At 43.0% G+C, this 20,027-nt stretch overlaps 1 protein-coding gene across 3 annotated transcripts in view; it reads left to right on the top strand.

Annotated features, from left to right (window-relative positions):
• The window catches only part of LOC110485181 (glutamate receptor ionotropic, NMDA 2B), a 139,610-nt gene that overhangs the window by 4,266 nt on the left and 115,317 nt on the right, over positions 1-20,027 (top strand). For all 3 annotated transcript variants that reach the window (XM_036941137.1, XM_036941139.1, XM_036941138.1), the window contains exon 2: positions 9,403-9,510. In XM_036941137.1, coding sequence (XP_036797032.1) covers positions 9,484-9,510 — 27 coding nt within the window. In that variant the 5' untranslated portion in view covers positions 9,403-9,483. The remainder of the gene's footprint in view (positions 1-9,402; positions 9,511-20,027) is intronic.

Consider the following 20,027-nt stretch of genomic DNA (forward strand, 5'->3'; position numbering starts at 1 on the left):
ATATTAGGTTCTGCTTTTCTGATGTATCAAATACTTATGTCATGCAATAAAATGCAAATGAATTACTTAAAAATCATACAATGTGATTTTCTGAATTTTTGAAGTGTACCTATGATAAAAATTACGACCTCTACATGCTTTGTAAGTAGGAAAACCTGCAAAATCGGCAGTGTATCAAATACTTGTTCTCCCCACTGTATGTTAACGTTTTATGTGTTTGTATGGGCCCACCCATCCCTTAGATTGTGGTTGTACCTTAAATGGTTGGACTGATCCTCTTGGGCTTCAGTTTCACATCATGCGTTGACTTTCTGTGGTCTGTGCATATCCTGAATCTATTCAGGTCCTCTGTAGCTCAGTTGGTAGAGCATCGGGCTTGCAACGCCAGGACTGTGAGTAGGATCCCTGAGACCACTCGTATGTAAAATGTTTCAAGTCGCATTAGATAAGTGTCTACTAAATGGCATATCATTATTTCCATAAATGGACATATTCTAAAATGCCATTTGGCACTGCAGGACCACTGGACGTGAATTATTCAGGATGCGTTCTGAAATTGTTTAACCTAAGTAACCATTTAAATATGCTGGAGTTTCATCCTAAAACATAGAAGTTTGCATATGATCTCCACCATCAAAAATACAACGTTGTCCTGCATCTTCTACGTTTCATGCTTTGCGTGCTGCAGCCATTGCTGACTCAATAGCAAGACCAGGAGACAGCAGGGGCTGTGAACATTCAGAATCTCCATTCAACCACCCCTAATCTTTGTCACTCGCTATGCTGTCTAACAGACAGGGCCTAACCCATGTTTTAGGCCTACTTCTTCCCTAAGATTATGAAACCATCTCAAATTTAGAGTAATCTGTCAGTTTCCCTCTCATTCAACCCACTGAATGCATCTGTGGATCAGACACTGGGCTTACTCACCTGGTGATTGGAGGGAGCTACAGTATATGGGGCGAGGAGACTATTTATTGGTAGTTTATTCACTCCAAGACTGGAGAATATGGGTCATGATCTGCTATAAAAAAGTATGTTTAATAATTAATCATAGCTGATTAAGAAGAGTCGTATTGACACAACGACGTAAGGGAGGATATAACTACAGGAAAATGTGTTCAGCATTTATGCCATTTTGTGTGTATTAATGGGTAGAAATAGTGGCTAGATGGTAGCTTTCTCTATTTTTCTCTGACGTTTCCATTTAGGGTCACCCTCTTGGTTTATGTGTTAAGTGTATGTCTGTGATTATGTGGTGTACAGCATGTGTCGGTGTGAGGCCTATCAATTTATTAAATATAGAACTTACAATCTGTTGCCCTAGAGACATAGTTCATTATTTATCAGCATATTTAATTAATCATTTATTTATCTAAAGTATGGCCTATGCAACATGCCCTTGAACAGACAAATCCACTTTCATTCATTGAGAAATTGCTTGTAGGGTATTTTGAGATATGCATGGGTATAATTAGGATTAATAGAAGTTATTCATTACACTCCTACTGTACTAAGGGGAAAGGGAGACAATTTAGTACATACAGTATGTTTGGGTAAAATACATAATTGCTTGTACTGAAGGGAAACAGCATCACTTGTTGGCCTCGTCAGTTTAGAGAAGCTTCAGGTGTGGTTGTGTGCAAGCACCAATCAGAGTGCTTGCTGGATTTTGGACCTACACTAGGTATAAAGAGCCTAGTGTTCTAATGGAAGCTCTCATTCACTGTCTGTCTGACCCAGCAAGAAAGCACATGCCTATCTCGAAGTTCCCATGAATCACATTTAGGACCTCTGAAGTCTATTGCCAAATTCACCATGTGTGTGGTTGCACATCCATTTACAATGTGTTCCTAACCTATCCCATCCTCCCTATTCCTTGTTCATCAATAACAGATCCGCTGCAGTCAGATGGAAACTCTATAGCAACAAATACGGCATTGCAGAAAAGGGGTCAAAAAAGAAAAGTCGAGCTTTGGAGAGCAATTACATTGAACATCGCTTTACACTGTGACCCAACGAGGATTTAGCGCTCGTGCCGTTTTCCCTGAAACTGTTTTGAGGCGCGAAAATCCAACCACATTCTCAATCAACTGATAGAAAGGATTAGGATTTAGCGAGGAGATAAATCAAGGGAAGGTTCATTTTGAATCTCTCCACACCATTCATGCCCTGCCAAATTCGTTAATAAACGCCCCATCTCATGAGGCGTCGAGGCCAATATGTGTCGATTAATATTCTCAATTTAACACTGAAAAAGCTATAGTGTAGGCCGGACAGGAGGGAGGTAAACTAAACTTGAAATCCGAGCCAATTACACATAAAAAGAACAGGAGAGCAGTACATTCAAAACTTCAGAAGGGCATGGTACATTTGGAAAGGTTCTTGTCTAACCATTGCAACCAGGGTAATACTCTGTAATATTTTATACCACATATTGTGCCTTCGGAAAGTATTCAGACCCCTTGACCTTTTCCACATTTTGTTACGTTACAGCCTTATTCAAAAATGTATTTACTCAGTACTTTGTTGAAAAACCAGTGATTACACCCTCAAGACTTCTTGGGTATGACGCTACAAGCTTGGCACACATGTATTTGGGGAGTTTCTCCCATTCTTCTCTGCAGATCCTCGCTGCACAGCTATTTTTAGGTCTCTACAGAGATTATTGATCGGGTTCAAGTCTGGGCTCTGGCTGGGCCACTCAAGAACATTCAGAGACTTGTCCCGAAGACACTCCTGCGTTGTCTTGGCTGTGTGCTTAGGGTCGTTGTCCTGTTGGAAGGTGAACCTTTGCTCCAGTCTGAGGTTGTCAGAGCTCTTGAGCAGGTTTTCATCAAGGATCTCACTGTACTTTGCTCCGTTAATCTTTCCCTCGATCCTGACTAGTCTCCCAGTCCCTGCCGCATAAAAACATTCCCGCAGTATGATGCTGCCACCACCATGCTTCACCATAGGGATGGTGCCAGGTTTCCTCCAGACGTGACGCTTGGCATTCAGTCCAAATAGTTCAATCTTGGTTTCATCAGATCAGAGAATCTGGTTTCTCATGGTCTGAGAGTCTTTAAGTGCCTTTTGGCAAACACCAAGCGGGCTGCCATGTGCCTTTTACTGAGGAGTGGCTTCCGGCTTCCGTCTGAAAAGATGGTTGTCCTTCTGGAAGTTTCTCCCATCTCCACAGAGGAACTCTAGAGCTCTGTTAGAGTGACCATCAGGTTCTTGGTCACCTCCTTGACCAAGGCCCTTCTCCCCCGATGGCTCAGTTTTTGGAAGAGTCTTGGTGGTTCAAAACGTCTTCCATTTAAGAATGATGGAGGCCACTGTGTTCTTGGGTACCTTCAATTCTGCAGACATGTTTTGGTACCCTTCCTCAGATCTGTGCCTCAACACAATCCTGTCTCAGAACTCTACAGACAATTCCTTCGACCTCAAGGCTTGGTTTTTGCTCTGACATGCTTTGTCAACAGTGGGAGGTGTGTGCCTTTCCAAATCATGTCCAATCAATTTAATTTACCACAGGTGGTCTCCAATTGTCATGATCGTCGTAAGAAGCGGACCAAAATGCACCATGGTATGTGTTCATTATGATGTTTTAATTAAAGAAAGCACTGAACACTGAATACAAAACAATAAACGAATAACGACCGTGAAGCTATAATAAGAACTGTGCTGACACAAGCAACTAACAATGACATAGACAATCACCCACAAAGTACCCACAGAATATGGCTGCCTAAATATGGTTCCCAACCAGAGACAACGATAGACAGCTGCCTCTAATTGAGAACCAATCTAGGCAACCATAGACATACAATTTACCTAGAAAGGAAACATCCCCATAAACATACAAAACCCCTAGACAAGACAAAAAACACATACATCACCCATGTCACACCCTGACCTAACCACAATAACAAGGAAAACAAAGAATACTAAGGTCAGGGTGTGACAGTACCCACCTTCAAAGGTGCGGACTCCCGGCCGCACACCTAAACCTATAGGGGAGCGTCTGGGTGGGCGTCTGTCTATGGTGGCGGCGCTGGACGTGGACCCCACTCCATCATAGTCTTAATCCGCTTTTGTGGCCTCCTGGGAACGACGACCCTCGCCACCAACCTAGGACTGGCAACCCTACTAAAGGGCCCCACTGGACTGAGGGGCAGCTCTGGACTAAGGGGCAGCTCCGGACTGAGGGGCAGCTCCGGACTGGCTGACGACTCTGGCGGATCCTGGCTGACTGGGGGCTCTGGCAGATCCTGGCTGACTGGCGGCTCTGGCGGATCCTGGCTGACTGGTGGCTCTGGCGGATCCTGGCTGACTGGCGGCTCTGGCGGATCCTGGCTGACTGGCGGCTCTGGCGGATCCTGGCTGACTGGAGGCTCTGGCGGATCCTGGCAGACTGGCGGCTCTGCCGGCTCCTTGCAGACTGGCGGCTCCTTGCAGACTGCCGGCTCTGGCGGCTCCTTGCAGACTGGCGTCTCTGGCGGCTCAGAACAGACTGGCGGCTCTGGCGGCTCAGAACAGACGGGAGACTTTGGCGGCTCAGAACAGACTGGCGGCTCTGGCGGCTCAGAACAGATTGGAGACTCTGGCGGCTCAGGACAGGAGGAAGGCTCTGGCGGCGCTGAACAGATGAGGCGCACTGTAGGCCTGGTGTGTGGTGCCGGCACTGGTAGTACTGGTGCAAGGAGGAGGAACAGGGAGTACTGGGCTCTGGACGCGCACAGGAAGCCTGGTGCGAGGGGCTGCCACCGGAGGGCTGGTGCGTGGAGATGGCACCGGATAGACCGGCCCGAGAAGGCGTACTGGAGGTCTCGAGCACCGAGCCTGCCCAACCTTACCTGGTTGAATGCTCCCCGTAGCCCGCCCAGTGCGGCAAGGTGGAATAGCACGCACTGGGCTGTGCAGGCGAACCGGGGACACCATGCGTAAGGCTGGTGCCATGTATGCCGGCCCAAGGAGACGCACTGGAGACCAGATGCGTAGCGCCGGCTTCATGGCACCTGGCTCGATGCTCAACCTAGCCCGGCCGATACGAGGAGCTGGAATGTACCGCACCGGGCTAAGCATGCGTACTGGGGACACTGTGCGCTCCACCGCATAACACGGTGCCTGACCAGTACAACGCCCTCTCTCATTCCGGTAAGCACGGGAAGCTGGCGCAGGACTCCTACCTGCCTTAGCCACACTCCCCGTGTGCCCCCCTCAAATACATTTTTGGAGCTGCCTCTCGGGCTTCCTACCGCTGTGCTGTGCTGGCTCCATTCGCCGGTATCCCTCCTCACACTGCTCCAGAGAATCCAAGGCGGGCTCCGGCACTCTCCCTGCGTCGGCCGCCCACCTGTCTATCTCCTCCCAAGTAGTGACCTCGTCCAGATCTCGCTCCCAAGTCCATAAGTCCTGATTACGCGGATCCTGCTGCCGCTGCCTGTCACCACGCTGCTTGGTCCTGTTGTGGTGGGTGATTCTGTCACGATCGTCGTAAGAAGCGGACCAAAATGCAGCGTGGTATGTGTTCATTATGATGTTTAATTAAAAGAAAGCACTGAACACTGAATACAAAACAAATAACGAATAACGACTGTGAAGCTATAATAAGAACTGTGCTGACACAAGCAACTAACATAGACATAGACAATCACCCACAAAGTACCCACATAATATGGCTGCCTAAATATGGTTCCCAATCAGAGACAACAATAGACAGCGCCTCTAATTGAGAACCAATCTAGACAACCATAGACATACAATCTACCTAGAAAGGAAACAGCCCCATAAACATACAAAACCCCATAGACAAGACAAAAAACACATACATGACCCATGTCACACCCTGACCTAACCATAATAACAAGGAAAAAAATAATACTAAGGTCAGGGTGTGACACCAATCAAGTTGTAGAAACATCTCAAGGATGATCAATGGAAACAGGATGCACCTGAGCTCAATTTGAGCAAAGGTTCTGAATACTTACCAAATAAGGTATTTATAAAAAATTTAAAAATCGAAAAAAAAAAAAAAAAACTGTTTTCGCTTTGTCATTATGGGGTATTGTGTGTAGAATGATGAGGACATTTTTTTTTTATTTCATGGATTTTAGAATAAGGCTGTTATGTATAATATTTTATATATTGTTTGGGGAGGGGGGGGGGGGGTAGCCTACTCAGTATTATTTTGTAATGTTACCACTAAGGCCTAGATGCTTAAAATAACCTTGTTTTGACACATGACATGAACATTTGTAGCAGTAGCCTAGTAAGCCATTGACTCCACCCCATCCATTTAATAGATTCCTTTTTCATAATGGTAAAAATACTGTAGGCCTATCTCTAGCCCGTTCATAAACGGTCATGTTAAATGTACAGTGCCTTCAGAAAGTACACACCCCTTGACTTTTCACACATTTTGTTGTGTTACAGCCTGCATTTAAAATTGATTAAATTTAGATTATTTTGGCACTGGCCTGCATACAATACCTCATAATGTCAAAGTGGAATTATGTTTTTCGTATTGTTTACAAATGAATTTCAAATGAAAAGCTGACATGTCTTGCGTCAATAAGTACCTTTTGTTATGGCAAGCCTAAATAAGTTCAGGAGTGAAAATGTGCTTGACAAGTTACATAATAGGTTTCATGGACTCACTCTGCGTTCAATAATAGTATTCTTTTTGAATGAGTATCTTATCTCTGTACCCTACACATACAATTATCTCTAAGGTCCCTCAGTCGGGCCTCCCGAGTGACGCAGTGGTCTAAAGCACTGCATCGCAGTGCTAGCTGTGTCACTAGAGATTCTGTGTGTGCCTTGTGCTGCGGACAATTAAAGGCCACATTAAAGTGTGCAGTTTTGACACACAACACAATGCCAAAGATGTCTCACGTTTTGAGGGAGCTTGCAATTGCTATGCTGACTTCAGAAATGTCCACCAGAGCTGTTGCTAGGGAATTGAATGTTAATTTCTCTACCATAAAGCCGCCTCCAACGTCGTTTTGGAGAATTTGGCAGTACGTGCAAACGGCCTCACATTCGCAGACCACGTTTAACCACACCAGCCAAGGACCTCCACATCCGGCCTCTTCACCTGTGGGATTGTCTGAGACCAGTCATCCAGACAGCTGATGAAACTGTGGGTTTGCACAACCGAAAAATTTCTGCACAAACTGTCAGAAACCATCTCAGGGAAGCTCATCTGCGTGCTTGTCATCCTCACCAGGGTCTTGACCTGACTGCAGTTCGCGGTCGTAACCGAGTTCAGGGGCAAATGCTCTCCGTCAATGGTCACTGGCACACTGGATGGATGGCTGAATCCCGGTTTCACCTGAACCGGGCAAATGGCGTTGTGTGGGTGAGCGGTTTGCTGATATCAGCGTTGTGAACAGGGTGGCAAGAATCTGTACACAATTCCCGGAAGCTGAAAATGGCCTGCATACCAGACATGCCATCCATTGAGCATGTGTGGGATGCTCTGGATCAATGTGTACGACAGCATGTTCCAATTCCCTCCAATATCCAGCAACTTCTAACAGCCATTGAAAATGACAATCATCTCTGCAGCACTCCACCAATCAGGCCTTTATGGTAGAGTGGCCAGACAGAAGCCACTCCTCAGTTAAAGGCACATGGCAGCCCGCTTGGTGTTTGCCAAAAGGCACTTAAAGGAATCTCAGACCATGAGAAATGAGATTCTCTGGTCTAATGAAACCAAGATTGAACTCTTTGGCCTGAATGCCTAGCGTCACGTCTGGAGGAAACCTGGCACCAACCCTGCGATGAAGTATGGTGGCAGCATCATGCTGTGGGGATGTTTTACAGCGGCAGGGACTGGGACACTAGTCAGGATCAAGGGATAGATTACCGGAGCAAAGTACAGAGAGGTCCTTGATGAAAACCTGCTCCAGAGCACTCAGGACCTCAGACTGGGGCGAAGGACAATGACCCTAAGCACAACGAATAGGGACAGGCAGATTTACTCAGACTCACATCTATAATTGCTGACAAAGGGGATTCTATCATGGATTGAATACTTATCTAATCAAAATATATTACATATTTTATGTTTCATACATGTTTTTTTTTTATAAATGTTGGAACTTTTTCTCCACTATAACTACAGTATTTTGTGTAGATCATTGATAAACAATTACAATTAAATCCATTTTAATCCCACTTTGTAACACAATAAAATGTGAAAAAAGTCAGGTGTTGTTAATACTTTCTGAAGGCACTGTATACCGTCTGTCCATAAACCTGTCTGCCGTCCAAGACAAAGGCTCCGACACTGTTCTGAAGCTTTGTCTGAACGTCACTATGCCTCGCTTGCCATACGGTTTTGGAAAAATGTAGAACTTAACTTTCACATCCGTGAGAAAGAATAATAATACATAAAAAAATAGTTACTACACACCTTTACAGGGGCGGCAGATAGCCTTGTGGTTTAAAGCGTTGGGCCAGTAACCCAAAGGTTGCTGGTTCAAATCCCTGAGCCCACTAGGTGAGAAATCTGTCAATGTGCCCTTTGAGCAAGGCACTTAACCTTGATGGCTTCTGCAAATCTCGGCATATAGGAGCGTCTGCTAAATGAATAAAATTTTTAAATATATAGGGTTAGAGCAGCCATATTTCCATGTTACAGCCCTTGTTTACGGAAGACAGAGGCCACCTGTTTTAATTAGACAGACCACCTGTTTTAATTAGCTATCGAAGGGTCTCCGAACACCTGTGTGTAACGGAAAAAGGGCGTCAGAATAGTGTTGTAACTGAAAATGACTGTTGACTGCAGCTGTGTTAAAACCACTTTAAACAGTGTACAGTAAGTGTACATTTTGCATTTGTGAAGGTATTTTTGATTTGAGAATAGAGGGCTTTATGTTTCCAAAAATGTATCGCAAGTGAGGATTATTAACGTTTACGAACGTTAAAACAGAGCATCGGGATTGTAGTTATTAACATGGACCCTGCTGTGGTCTGTACCTTCAGTTGAGAACCCAAGAGTGGGAAGCTATAAGCCCCCTTAGGCCATCCTTGGGTTCTCAAGAGCTAGCCTATCTCAGAGGCCTATGTACACAATTCTATCAAGAGATCAATGTAGTATGAAATAAAATCCAAGACCAAAAATATGGCTCATATTATCTGATGTGTCTCATACCTTATTGATGTGTTGAGTCTTTTTCCTTCCATTTACACACGCTCTTTGGATATTCAGGCCTGCATGCACAGTATCATCATAGCCATCAAAATGTAAATGAACTGTCATAATGTAATACATACTTCAATGCTACTTGGTTTGTAGATGTAACAGGTTCCTGTGTTATCGTTCAATGACAGAGCCGTTTTGAAGTTTTTGATTAGGCTATTGTGAATCATCTCTTTCTTGTCTTTTTCCATGTGTGTGCATCTCAGTTCACCCTCCCTCAGTCTGAGGCTATGAGAGGGAGAGAGGAGTCCCAGGCCACACCATCATGCTACTTCTGAGAAGCAGGGATGACATTTTGGCTGCCAATACACAAGGTAGGACACAGTGATGGACCTTTTTTAGACTACTATTGTCTTACAGCAACTACCCACTCATCCCTGTGTGTGTGTGTGTGTGTGTGTGTGTGTGTGTGTGTGTGTGTGTGTGTGTGTGTGTGTGTGTGTGTGTGTGTGTGTGTGTGTGTGTTAGTCACACACTGTAGTTTACACATTGGGGATACTGCATGCATGAGAGTTTGTCTCGTGTTGATATTCTTCTGCTCGTCTGTGAAAATGAGTCAACAACATCATCTCAAATTCTACAACATCTCCAAGTTTACACATTTTTGGTGTCCCATAAAACTGCAATCTCCAGCATAAACATATCAATGTGGAGGTGGTGCAGGGTGAGACCTGCAGGCCTTGTGGTGGAAAGGGGCACAGGATTTTAGCGTGGTGCGTTTTTTGATTGATGGACTGCGTCAGTGTGTGAGCTTTACTTGGTTATTCAACCTGACCTGGCTGCTATTGACTACTGGCTTAATTTGCATGGCTCTACGGATATTGATCAAGCAATTAAAGGATTTGTTGAATGAGATTTTGACGCAAAAGGGTGTGCCCATCTGTGAGTGCTTGTTTGTGTGTAGATTGTGTGCAGATTTTGTATGTAGGCCTATGTGTGTCTGTGTTTTGTAATGCGTGATAAGATGAAGAATACATTTGTTATTCCCTGAAGTCCGGCTGAGATTGGGCTCGCTACGTATATGAATACAGAAACAGTAAATAATGGCCCATAAACAGCTATTATCAACCAGAGCCATTATCATATTTTTCATATTTTCCTCTTTGCAATGCGTTCAGCTCATCTCTCTCTCAATACTCGTTCCCTCTCTCATGTGCATCCTCCGACTCTCACTATCATTTAGACTTTGAACGTACGCTCTCCCCCTTTTCCACCCTCCTATCGTCTTTTTCTCCGTGCACTGTTAATCGGGCGTGACTTTCAAGAGACTGAGCCACTGTGAGACTGAGAAACTAAATGATTCTCTTATGGGCTCTAGATATGAGCACACTACAAATGCTATTACTACTATGACTGAAAAGCACCGCCCTTACAACGGCCTTCTTTACTGTTCATGGAACACTCTATACTGTGTTACTAACTGCTGATGTCGCATTATTAGACCTAGCATTGATATAGAACATAACCAAATCAGCAATATTATTGAATAATATTATCCATTTCACTACTCCGTTTCAACTCCACCGACTTTTACATCGAGTCTGTTTAAGCCTTTTTAATAGCAATATTTTTCTACATGAGGCTATTAGGCCTAAATTCAATCATTTATTTTCTCTCTAATCTTTTATGAAGCTTAGAAGCTAAATAGGACGTTTTAGAATAATGGTTTGAATAAGGATATTGGTCTATCAGAATTCTAGTTCATAGATCTGTTTTAGGTCGTATCTATAGCTCATGTATACCTATTACAAATGGGATTTATTATCTTTGTTGTATTACTGTAGCCTTTATCATTGCCATGCACAGTTATGTTTCAGTGCTCTGCGGCTTGGCTCTTGTGTTAGTCATTTTTCTTTTGACTGATGGAGAGAACGGTCTCGAAGCAGATGGAGAGCAAGAGAATAGATTGCTATTTGAACTAGTAGAAAGGAAACCTTTTTTTTAAATTGTGTTTTCTTTTACTAAGTCATCAAAGCAGTTTAAAAATAGACTCTCAAGCAGCACATACAAGCATGGATCCCAACACATGTCAGAGGTAGACATGCAGTGGCATATACAATACAGCTATAGCCTTTGATCTTGAAAATAGTCTGTAACATTCTAAAATAAGCACACTCTGCCCTACCCCTCACCATAAAACCTAATTAAAAGATTAAAGGATGAGTAAGACTTACTTACTACACATGGAGTTATATATCTTGTCAATATCTTGACACCTGCTCCAGTGTTTTATACTGCTTTACCCTCTTTGCTGAATAGAGAGAGAGAGAGAGAGAGAGCGGACTTTTCTTTCAACTTATCCATACAGAGGCAAAATTTAGATCCTGAGAGTTAGTTAGCAGAAAGGAGGAGGATAGTGAAGAGTCTAAGACTATTCTTCAAATTTCTGTAGAAGTACAGTTAAAGTCGGAAGTTTACATACACATATGTTGGCGTCATTAAAACGTATTTTTCAACCACTGCACAAATTTCTTGTTAACAAACTATTGTTTTGGCAAGTTGATTAGGACATCTACCTTGTGCATGAGACAAGTAATTTTTCAAACAATTGTTTACAGACAGATTATTCCACTTATAATTCACTATCACAATTCCAGTGGATCAGAAGCTTACATCTACTAAGTTGACTGTGCCTTTAAACAGGTTGGAAAATTCCAGAAAATTATGTCATGGCTTTAGAAGCTTCTGATAGGCTAATTGACATCATTTGAGTCAATTGGAGGTGTACCTGTGGATGTATTTCAAGGCCTACCTTCACACTCATTGCCTCTTTGCTTGACATCAAAGGGAAAATCAAAAGAAATCGGCCAAGACCTCCGAAAAAAAATTGTAGACCTCCACAAGTCTGGTTCATCCTTGGGAGCAATTTCCAAATGCCTGAAGGTACCACGTTCATCTGTACAAACAATAGTACGCAAGTATAAACACCATGGGAACACACAGCCGTCATAACGCTCAGGAAGGAGACGCGTTCTGTCTCCTAGAGTTGAATGTATTTCGGTGCGCAAAGTGCGAATCAATCCCAGAACAACAGCAAAGGACCTTGTGAAGATGCTGGAGGAAACAGGTACAAAAGTATCTATATCCACAGTAAAAAGAGTCCTATATTGACATAACCTGAAAGGCCGCTCAGCATGGAAGAAGCCACTGCTCCAAAACCACCATAAAAAAGCCAGACTACGGGTTGCATCTGCACATGGGGACAAAGATTGTACTTTTTGGAGAAATGTCCTCTGGTCTGATGAAACAAAAATAGAACTGTTTGGCCATAATGACCATCGTTATGTTTGGAGAAAAAGGGGGAGGCTTGTAAGCCGAAGAACACTATCCCAACCTTGAAGCATGGGGGTGGCAGCATAATGTCATGGGGGTGCATTGCTGCAGGAGGGACTGGTGCACTTCACAAAATAGATTGCTACATGAGGAAGGAAAATGATGTGGATATATTGAAGCAACATCTCAGGACATCAGTCAGGAAGTCAAAGCTTGGTCGCAAATGGGTCTTCCAAATGGACAAGGACCCCAAGCATACTTCCAACGTTGTGGCAAAATGGCTTAAGGACAACAAAGTCAAGGTATTGGAGTGGCCATCACAAAGCCCTGACCTCAATCCTATAGAAAATGTGTGGGCAGAACTGAAAACCATGTGCGAGCAAGGAGGCCTACAGACCTGACTCAGTTACACCAGCTCTGTCAGGAGGAATGGGCCAAAATTCACCCAACCTATTGTGGGAAGCTTGTGGAAGGCTATCTGAAACAGTTGACCCAAGTTAAACAATTTAAGGCAATGCTACCAAATACTAATTGAGTGTATGTAATCTTCTGACCCACTGGGAATGTGATGAAAGAAATAAAAGCTGAAATAAATAATTATCTTTACTATTATTCTGACATTCTAATTCTTAAAATAAAGTGGTGATCCTAACTGACCTAAAACAAGGAAATCTTACTAGGATTAAATATCAGGAATTGTGAAAAACTGAGTTTAAATGTATTTGGCTAAGGTGTATGTAAACTTCCGACTTCAATTGTACATAGGCCTAGATATAGTAGAGTAGGGTATAGAATAACTATTGGTTGTGTGTTGCTTGTGTTTGATGGCTTGTGAGAGTATGGTGTGGTGTGTATTGGATCATCAACAATACTATTCCAATATTGTAGGCCTATTTGTGAGTATTTGGGGACATATAATAACAAATTATTTCTGTGTAGTCTTTCTGGGTTAGGATCTGTGGAATATATTCAACATCAATCTGGCTAATATCCAAATATTGAAGAATGTAGTGGGTATTGTAGAATTATATGGAAACTATTGGCTTTAATAGGTTTTAATGCAGAGGTAATGCTATCAATGAATATTAATTAGATCTACCAGAATCACCTTTTTGGATTGACCGGAAGTTTACATACACCTTAGCCAAATAAATTTAAACTCAGTTTTTCACAATTCCTGATATTTAATCGTAGTAAGATTTCCTTGTTTTAGGTCAGTTAGGATCACCACTTTATTTTAAGAATGTGACATGTCAGAATAATAGTAAAGATAATTATTTATTTCAGCTTTTGTTTCTTTCATCACATTCCCAGTGGGTCAGAAGATTACATACACTCAATTAGTATTTGGTAGCATTGCCTTTAAATTGTTTAACTTGGGTCAAACGTATCGGGTAGACTTCCACAAGCTTCCCGCAATAAGTTGGGCAATAAGTTCCTCCTTACAGAGCTGGTGTAACTGAGTCAGTTCTGTAGGCCTCCTTGCTCGCACACGCTTTGTCAGTTCTGCCCACAAATATCTTTGTTGTCCTTAAGCCATTTTGCCACAACTTTGGAAGTATGCTTGGGGTCATTGTCCATTTGGAAGACCCATTTGCAACCAAACTTTAACTTCCTGACTGATGTCTTGAGATGTTGCTTCAATATATCCACATAATTTTCTTCCCTCATGATGCCATCTATTTTGTGAATTGCTCCAGACCCTCCTGCAGCAAAACACCCCCACAACATGATGCTGCCACCCCGTGCTTCACAGTTGAGATGGTGTTCTTCGGCTTGCAAGCCTCCCTCGTTTTCCTCCAAACATAACGATGGTCATTATGACCAAACAGTTCTATTTTTGTTTCATCAGACCAGAGGACATTTCTCCAAAATTTACAATCTTTGTCCCCATGTGCAGTTGCAAACCACAGTCTGTTTTTCTATGGCGGTTTTGGAGCAGTGGCTTCTTCCTTGCTGAGTGCCCTTTCATGTCATGTCGATATAGGACTCGTTTTACTGTGGATATAGATACTTTTGTACCAGTTTCCTCCAGCATCTTCACAAGGTCCTTTACTGTTGTTCTGGGATTGATTTGCACTTTTCGCACCAAAGTACGTTTTTCTCTAGGAGACAGAACGTGTCTCCTTCCTGAGCGGTATGACGGTTGCGTGTTCCCATGGTGTTTATACTTGCGTACTATTGTTTGTACAGATGAACGTGGTACCTTTAGGCGTTTGGAAATGGCTCCCAAGGATGAACCAGACTTGTGGAGGTCTACAATTATTTTTCTGAGTTCTTGGCTGATTCATTTTTATTTCCCCATGATGTCAAGCAAAGAGGCACTGAGTTTGAAGGTAGGCCTTGAAATACATCCACAGGTACACCTCCAATTGACTCAAATTATATCAATTTACCTATGAGAAGCTTCTAAAGCCATGACATAATTTTCTGGAATTTTCCAAGCTGTTTAAAGGCACAGTCAACTTAGTGGATATAAACTTCTGACCCACTTGAATTGTGATACAGTGAATTACATGTGAAATAATGTCTGTAAACAATTGTTGGAGCACAAAGTAGATGTCCTAACCGACTTGCCAAAACTATAGTTTGTTAACAAGAAATTTGTGGAGTGGTTGAAAAATGAGTTTTAATGACTCCAACCAAAGTGTATGTAAACTTCTGACTTCAACTGAATCAACACAGCAACGATGTTGTGGTCCTGGACATACAAATCCAGGCCTTGCTGCACTTAACTTGAGCCACAGGGAGTTTGTTTTATTCAAATGTCCCACACGTTTTTGAAGTAACAAAAACGTTAAGCTTCACGACCTGTGTGGAACCTGCATGATGCATTAAAATGAATGTTCACAGACTAACCACAGCTTTAAAGGGAACGCTCTGTTTGAAAATGCCAAGACAGGTGCTATATTTGCTGTATGAGATTACCTTAGCGTTTTCTACGGTCATGAATCTTACGAATGTGAAAGTAATGTTATTCAACATTTTTACCTTTGCTTAACTACAGAGGCAGTGGTCTCTGGGTAAAAATGTAATCTTTGAGATGGACTGTGGTTTAATTCATCCTATCAAAGAAGTAGGCTCAGTACAGTATTTTGCACATTACTCTGTGTCCTGATACATTATAAGGTTGCCATATCAACCAAGCAAAACACTTACATTCCTAAAAGCCCGTTTGTGATGTCACAATCATATAATGTACAGTACAAATATACCAAGTGAGTGACCCTTGTCCATCATGAAGTGCAGGTTTTTCTGAGAGGCTGTCACTGCCATAGTCCAGCCTCTCTCCCCACTGGTATTGAAATGTCATAGTTAATGGACACGTTGCTGGAGTAACCCCGCCAGCCAGTAACCCCTGCCACCCTAAGGAGTCAGAAGGATTGATGTGACTAGTACTTAATATTAGAAGTTATTGATTGGACTGTGTTAGGGAAAATTGCCCCCATGGGTTTTCCAAGCACAACTGCCAATAAGAACCTAATTCTCCCCTGAGAGATTACCATCCAGTTACTGTCAAGATCTGTGAAATGTGGCAGCAATGAGCTGTGAGTGTTGGGCACTGCAGACATATATTTACCACTGAGAGGAATAACTGGTTGAGCCTATATTAGGGAGAGGGAGCGATGTCTTGATGAAACAATGACACACTCAAGGAGGTTACATTGTATAGAAGTTGCCACACTGTAACCAGCATCGAGTATAATTGAAAACAAGTGGGTTCAATCTCAACACGCTCGTCAAAGTGTGTGATACTATAATATCTGAGAACAGCCAATGCAGCACAACACGATAATTGAATTTCTGAGAACAGCCAATGCAGCACAACATCATGATTTGAAGCCCTCTGGTATAAATAATTACATGTTTTCAATCAATTTCACGTGTAACTCTCATTGATTACTGAAGCCGAACATGGTTGAGAGCTAATGAATATTGTTTATCAAGGTTGGATTATAAAAGCACAGCACCACCGCTTTGCCCTGTGGATGTCACCCTCCCACAGATTCATTTGCACAGATTTAGTCTAACCACTGTATTATAGGGAACACTCAGTTTCTCTTGTCATTTTCTATTTAGTCACAACCGCTGCTTAACTGCAACGCAACTGAGTTTCAAAGCCCAGGTTGAATACATGCAATATTTTCAGTATTTCATTTAGATTTTCCCCCTCCTGACTTTTTTAAAATCTGGGAAGCAAACTGAATAATTGTCAGAACTTATTTAGAATATTTTCTCAACTGCCGCTCAGCCATGCAAGCAAAACATTTCAAACACAGTGGCTGCTTAAACACCTCAGTGCAAAGTGTCCCAAATTCAACGAAGTTAAACTGCCGGGTAATGTGGATGACCTGCTACTTAGTTTCCGGGACGCACCTCCCCCTTGATAAATACAGACGGTACTCACTTCACACACCTTGACTTTTTCCATATTGTGCTGTTTTACAGCCTGAATTTAAAGTGTATTACATTTAGATATTTTGTCACTGGCTTGCACACAATAACTCTTAATATCAAAGTGGAATTATGTTTTTCAAATTTTTTACAAATTAATAAAAAATGAAAAGCTGAAATGTCTTGAGTCAATAACTAAGCCTAAAAAGTCATGCAATAAGTTTCATGGACTCACTCTGTGTGCAATAATACTGCTTTTTTGTTTTATAAAAAAAAAAAAATGTTTTCCTTTTTCTCCAATTTTTTTGGTATCCAATTAGTAGTAGTTACAGTCTTGTCTTATCGCTGCAACTCCCATACGGACTCAGGAGAGGCAAAGGTCGAGAACCATGCGTCCTCCGAAACACAACCCAACCTAGCCGCACTGCTTCTTGACACAACGCACTTCCAACCCAGAAGCCAGCCGCACCAATGTGTCGGAGGAAACACCATACACCTGCCGACCTGGTCAGCGTGCACTACGCCCGTCCCGCCACAGGAGTCGCTAGTGCGCGATGAGACAAGGATATCCCTGCCGGCCAAACCCTCCCTAACCCGGACGACGCTGGGCCAATTGTGCGTCGCCCCATGGACCTCCCGGTCGCGGCCAGCTGCGACAGAGCCTGGGCTCGAACCCAGAGCCTCTGGTTGCACAGCCACAGAGTTGGCAATAATACTGCTTAACATGGTTTTTGAATGACTACTTCATCTCTGTACCCCAGTCGTAAGTCCCTCAGTCAACATTGAATATCCCTTTGAGAATGGTGAAGTTATTAATTACACTTTGAATGATGTATCAATAATTCACCCAGTCACTACAAAGATACAGAGGTCCTTCCTAACTCAGTTGCCGGAGAGGAAGGAAACTGCTCAGGAAAATGAGGCCAAGTTTGGCTTAAAAACAGTTAGAATTGAATGGCTGTGATAGGAGAAAACTGAGGATGGATTAACAACATTGTATAGTAGTTACTCCACAATACTAACCTGATTGACAGAGTGAAGAAAGCCTGTACAGAATAAAAAATATTCCAAAACATGCATACTGTTGGCAACAAGGCACTACAGTAATACTGCAAAAAATATGGCAAAGCAATTAACCCTTTGTCCTTAATACAAAGTGTTATGTTTGGGTCAAATCCAAAACAACACATTACTGAGCACCACTCTCCATATTTTCAAGCACAGCGGTGAATGCATCATGTTATGGGTTTGCTTGTAATTGTTAAGGACTGGGAACTTTTTCAGGATAAAAGATAAATGGAATGTAGATAAGAACAGGAAAAATCCTAAAGGAAAACCTTGTTAAGTCTCCTTTCCACCAGACACTGGGTGATGAATTCACCTTTCAGCATGACAATAACCTAAAACACAAGGCCAAATCTACACTGGAGTTGCTTACCAAGAAGACGGTGAATGTTCCTGAGTGGCTGAGTTACAGTTTTGACTTAAATTTGTCTGAAATGACCAACAACCATGTAGCGGTATTTATTAGAGAGGGGTAAAGAAAGCTTTTGTTCGGGCGCCAGGCAGGTATTAACCATGCCGAAAGGAAAAGAGTAGAATAGAGAGAACCACTACCAGACCCACACACATCAGCAGAAGAGACTGCCTAGAGTGTAGCCTGTTTACCAGATAGCCAGTGGAGAGAAAAGAGAATACACACCATATAAAACCCACATCACAGCACAGGGGTAACCCAAACAAGAATACCTCATACAATAATACTAATACTAATAATGGCAGAGCAATTCAACAGCAACTTCATACAAGAACGAACCCAGTCATCAACATAGGATTTGCAATAATCTGTATTATTTTCTAGTAGATGAGTGCAGAGGGTATGAATGTGGGGGGTGTTCATCGACACAACAAAGGCCTTAAAAATGTCCAGTCTTCTCGGCCACATGTCATTAGTACATCTCAATACAGTTCACATAACAATACACAATTGGCAAGCAACCTCCCTTTTAACTAAAATGTCCAAATACTTCAGGCAGGGCAATAATAGTCCAGCTCTAATGCACTTCAATGGGAAGTGCATTGGAAAAATAGAGAGTCTGTTTCAGGGTAAAGCACTGGAACGATAGAGGGAAGAGAAAAAGAGAAAGAGAACAAGAGAGGTCTTAGCTGTGGTCTTCAGGCGTGCAGGTGTACTGTCTGACTGTCCGATGGTTTGTATGTTAACGCTTCGCAACAATGTTGCTACTAATCCATGCGATCCATAACGGGCGTGGTCCCAAACAAAAACAACCACGACCTAGAGCGATTACACCGATGATTGAGTTAAATAATCTATAAACTACACACGCTGAAAACAAACAAAACTTCTGCAGCACAGCACACACAATCAAACTGTCGCGCCACCAAAGAGCCCCTCCCCAAAGAGCTGAACGAGCTCTCTTTATATTCTTCTTCCTTACTGCTCATGCGCTCTTAAAGTGGCAGTGCACGGTGAAGGCTCTGTGCAGATTTCGCCACACTCCTCCCCCCATGAAAAAACAATGCCTGTAGAAACAGAGAGGATGCAGGCTTTGACAGGTTCATGTTCCTGCTACACAAAACCAGGGAAGTCCTCCTCATCAGAGTCCTCCACGAAGAGGTCCTGCAGGTGTTGCTTTTGCCTGCGATCCAGCTCTTCTGCCGTAGGGTAGCAGGGCTTTAGGTCAACAACATGCACTGTCCTGACATCTTCCCCAGTGTCCTCCAAACAGACCAAGTAGTTCACTGGTCCCAACTGCTGCACTACACGGTATGGACCTTTCCATCTCGAAGCTAGCTTGGCAGTGAACTTCTTAGATGCCTTTGACAGATGATGTGAACGTACCCAGACACGAGACTGGGGTGGAAAACACACGTCTCGTCTATGTTTGTCATAGTTTCTCAGCTGTCGTTGTTTGGCTTTGGTTTTGCTGGCCTCCACTCTGGCTAGCAAGGTGTGGTGGTGTTGTACGGCATCAAACGCTGGGCAGTCAGGTGAAACATTCGAACTTTGCAAGACCCTGTCCATCGGTCCTTTTAGTGGTCTTCCCAGGTGGAGTTCGGCGGGAGTGACCCCAGAAGTCTCCTGCACGGCAGAGTTCAGTGCAAAGCGAAATTCTGGAAGATGCTGATCCCACCTTGTGTG

This window comes from Oncorhynchus mykiss, chromosome 13 (assembly GCF_013265735.2).
Source record: "Oncorhynchus mykiss isolate Arlee chromosome 13, USDA_OmykA_1.1, whole genome shotgun sequence".
NCBI lineage: Eukaryota > Metazoa > Chordata > Actinopteri > Salmoniformes > Salmonidae > Oncorhynchus > Oncorhynchus mykiss.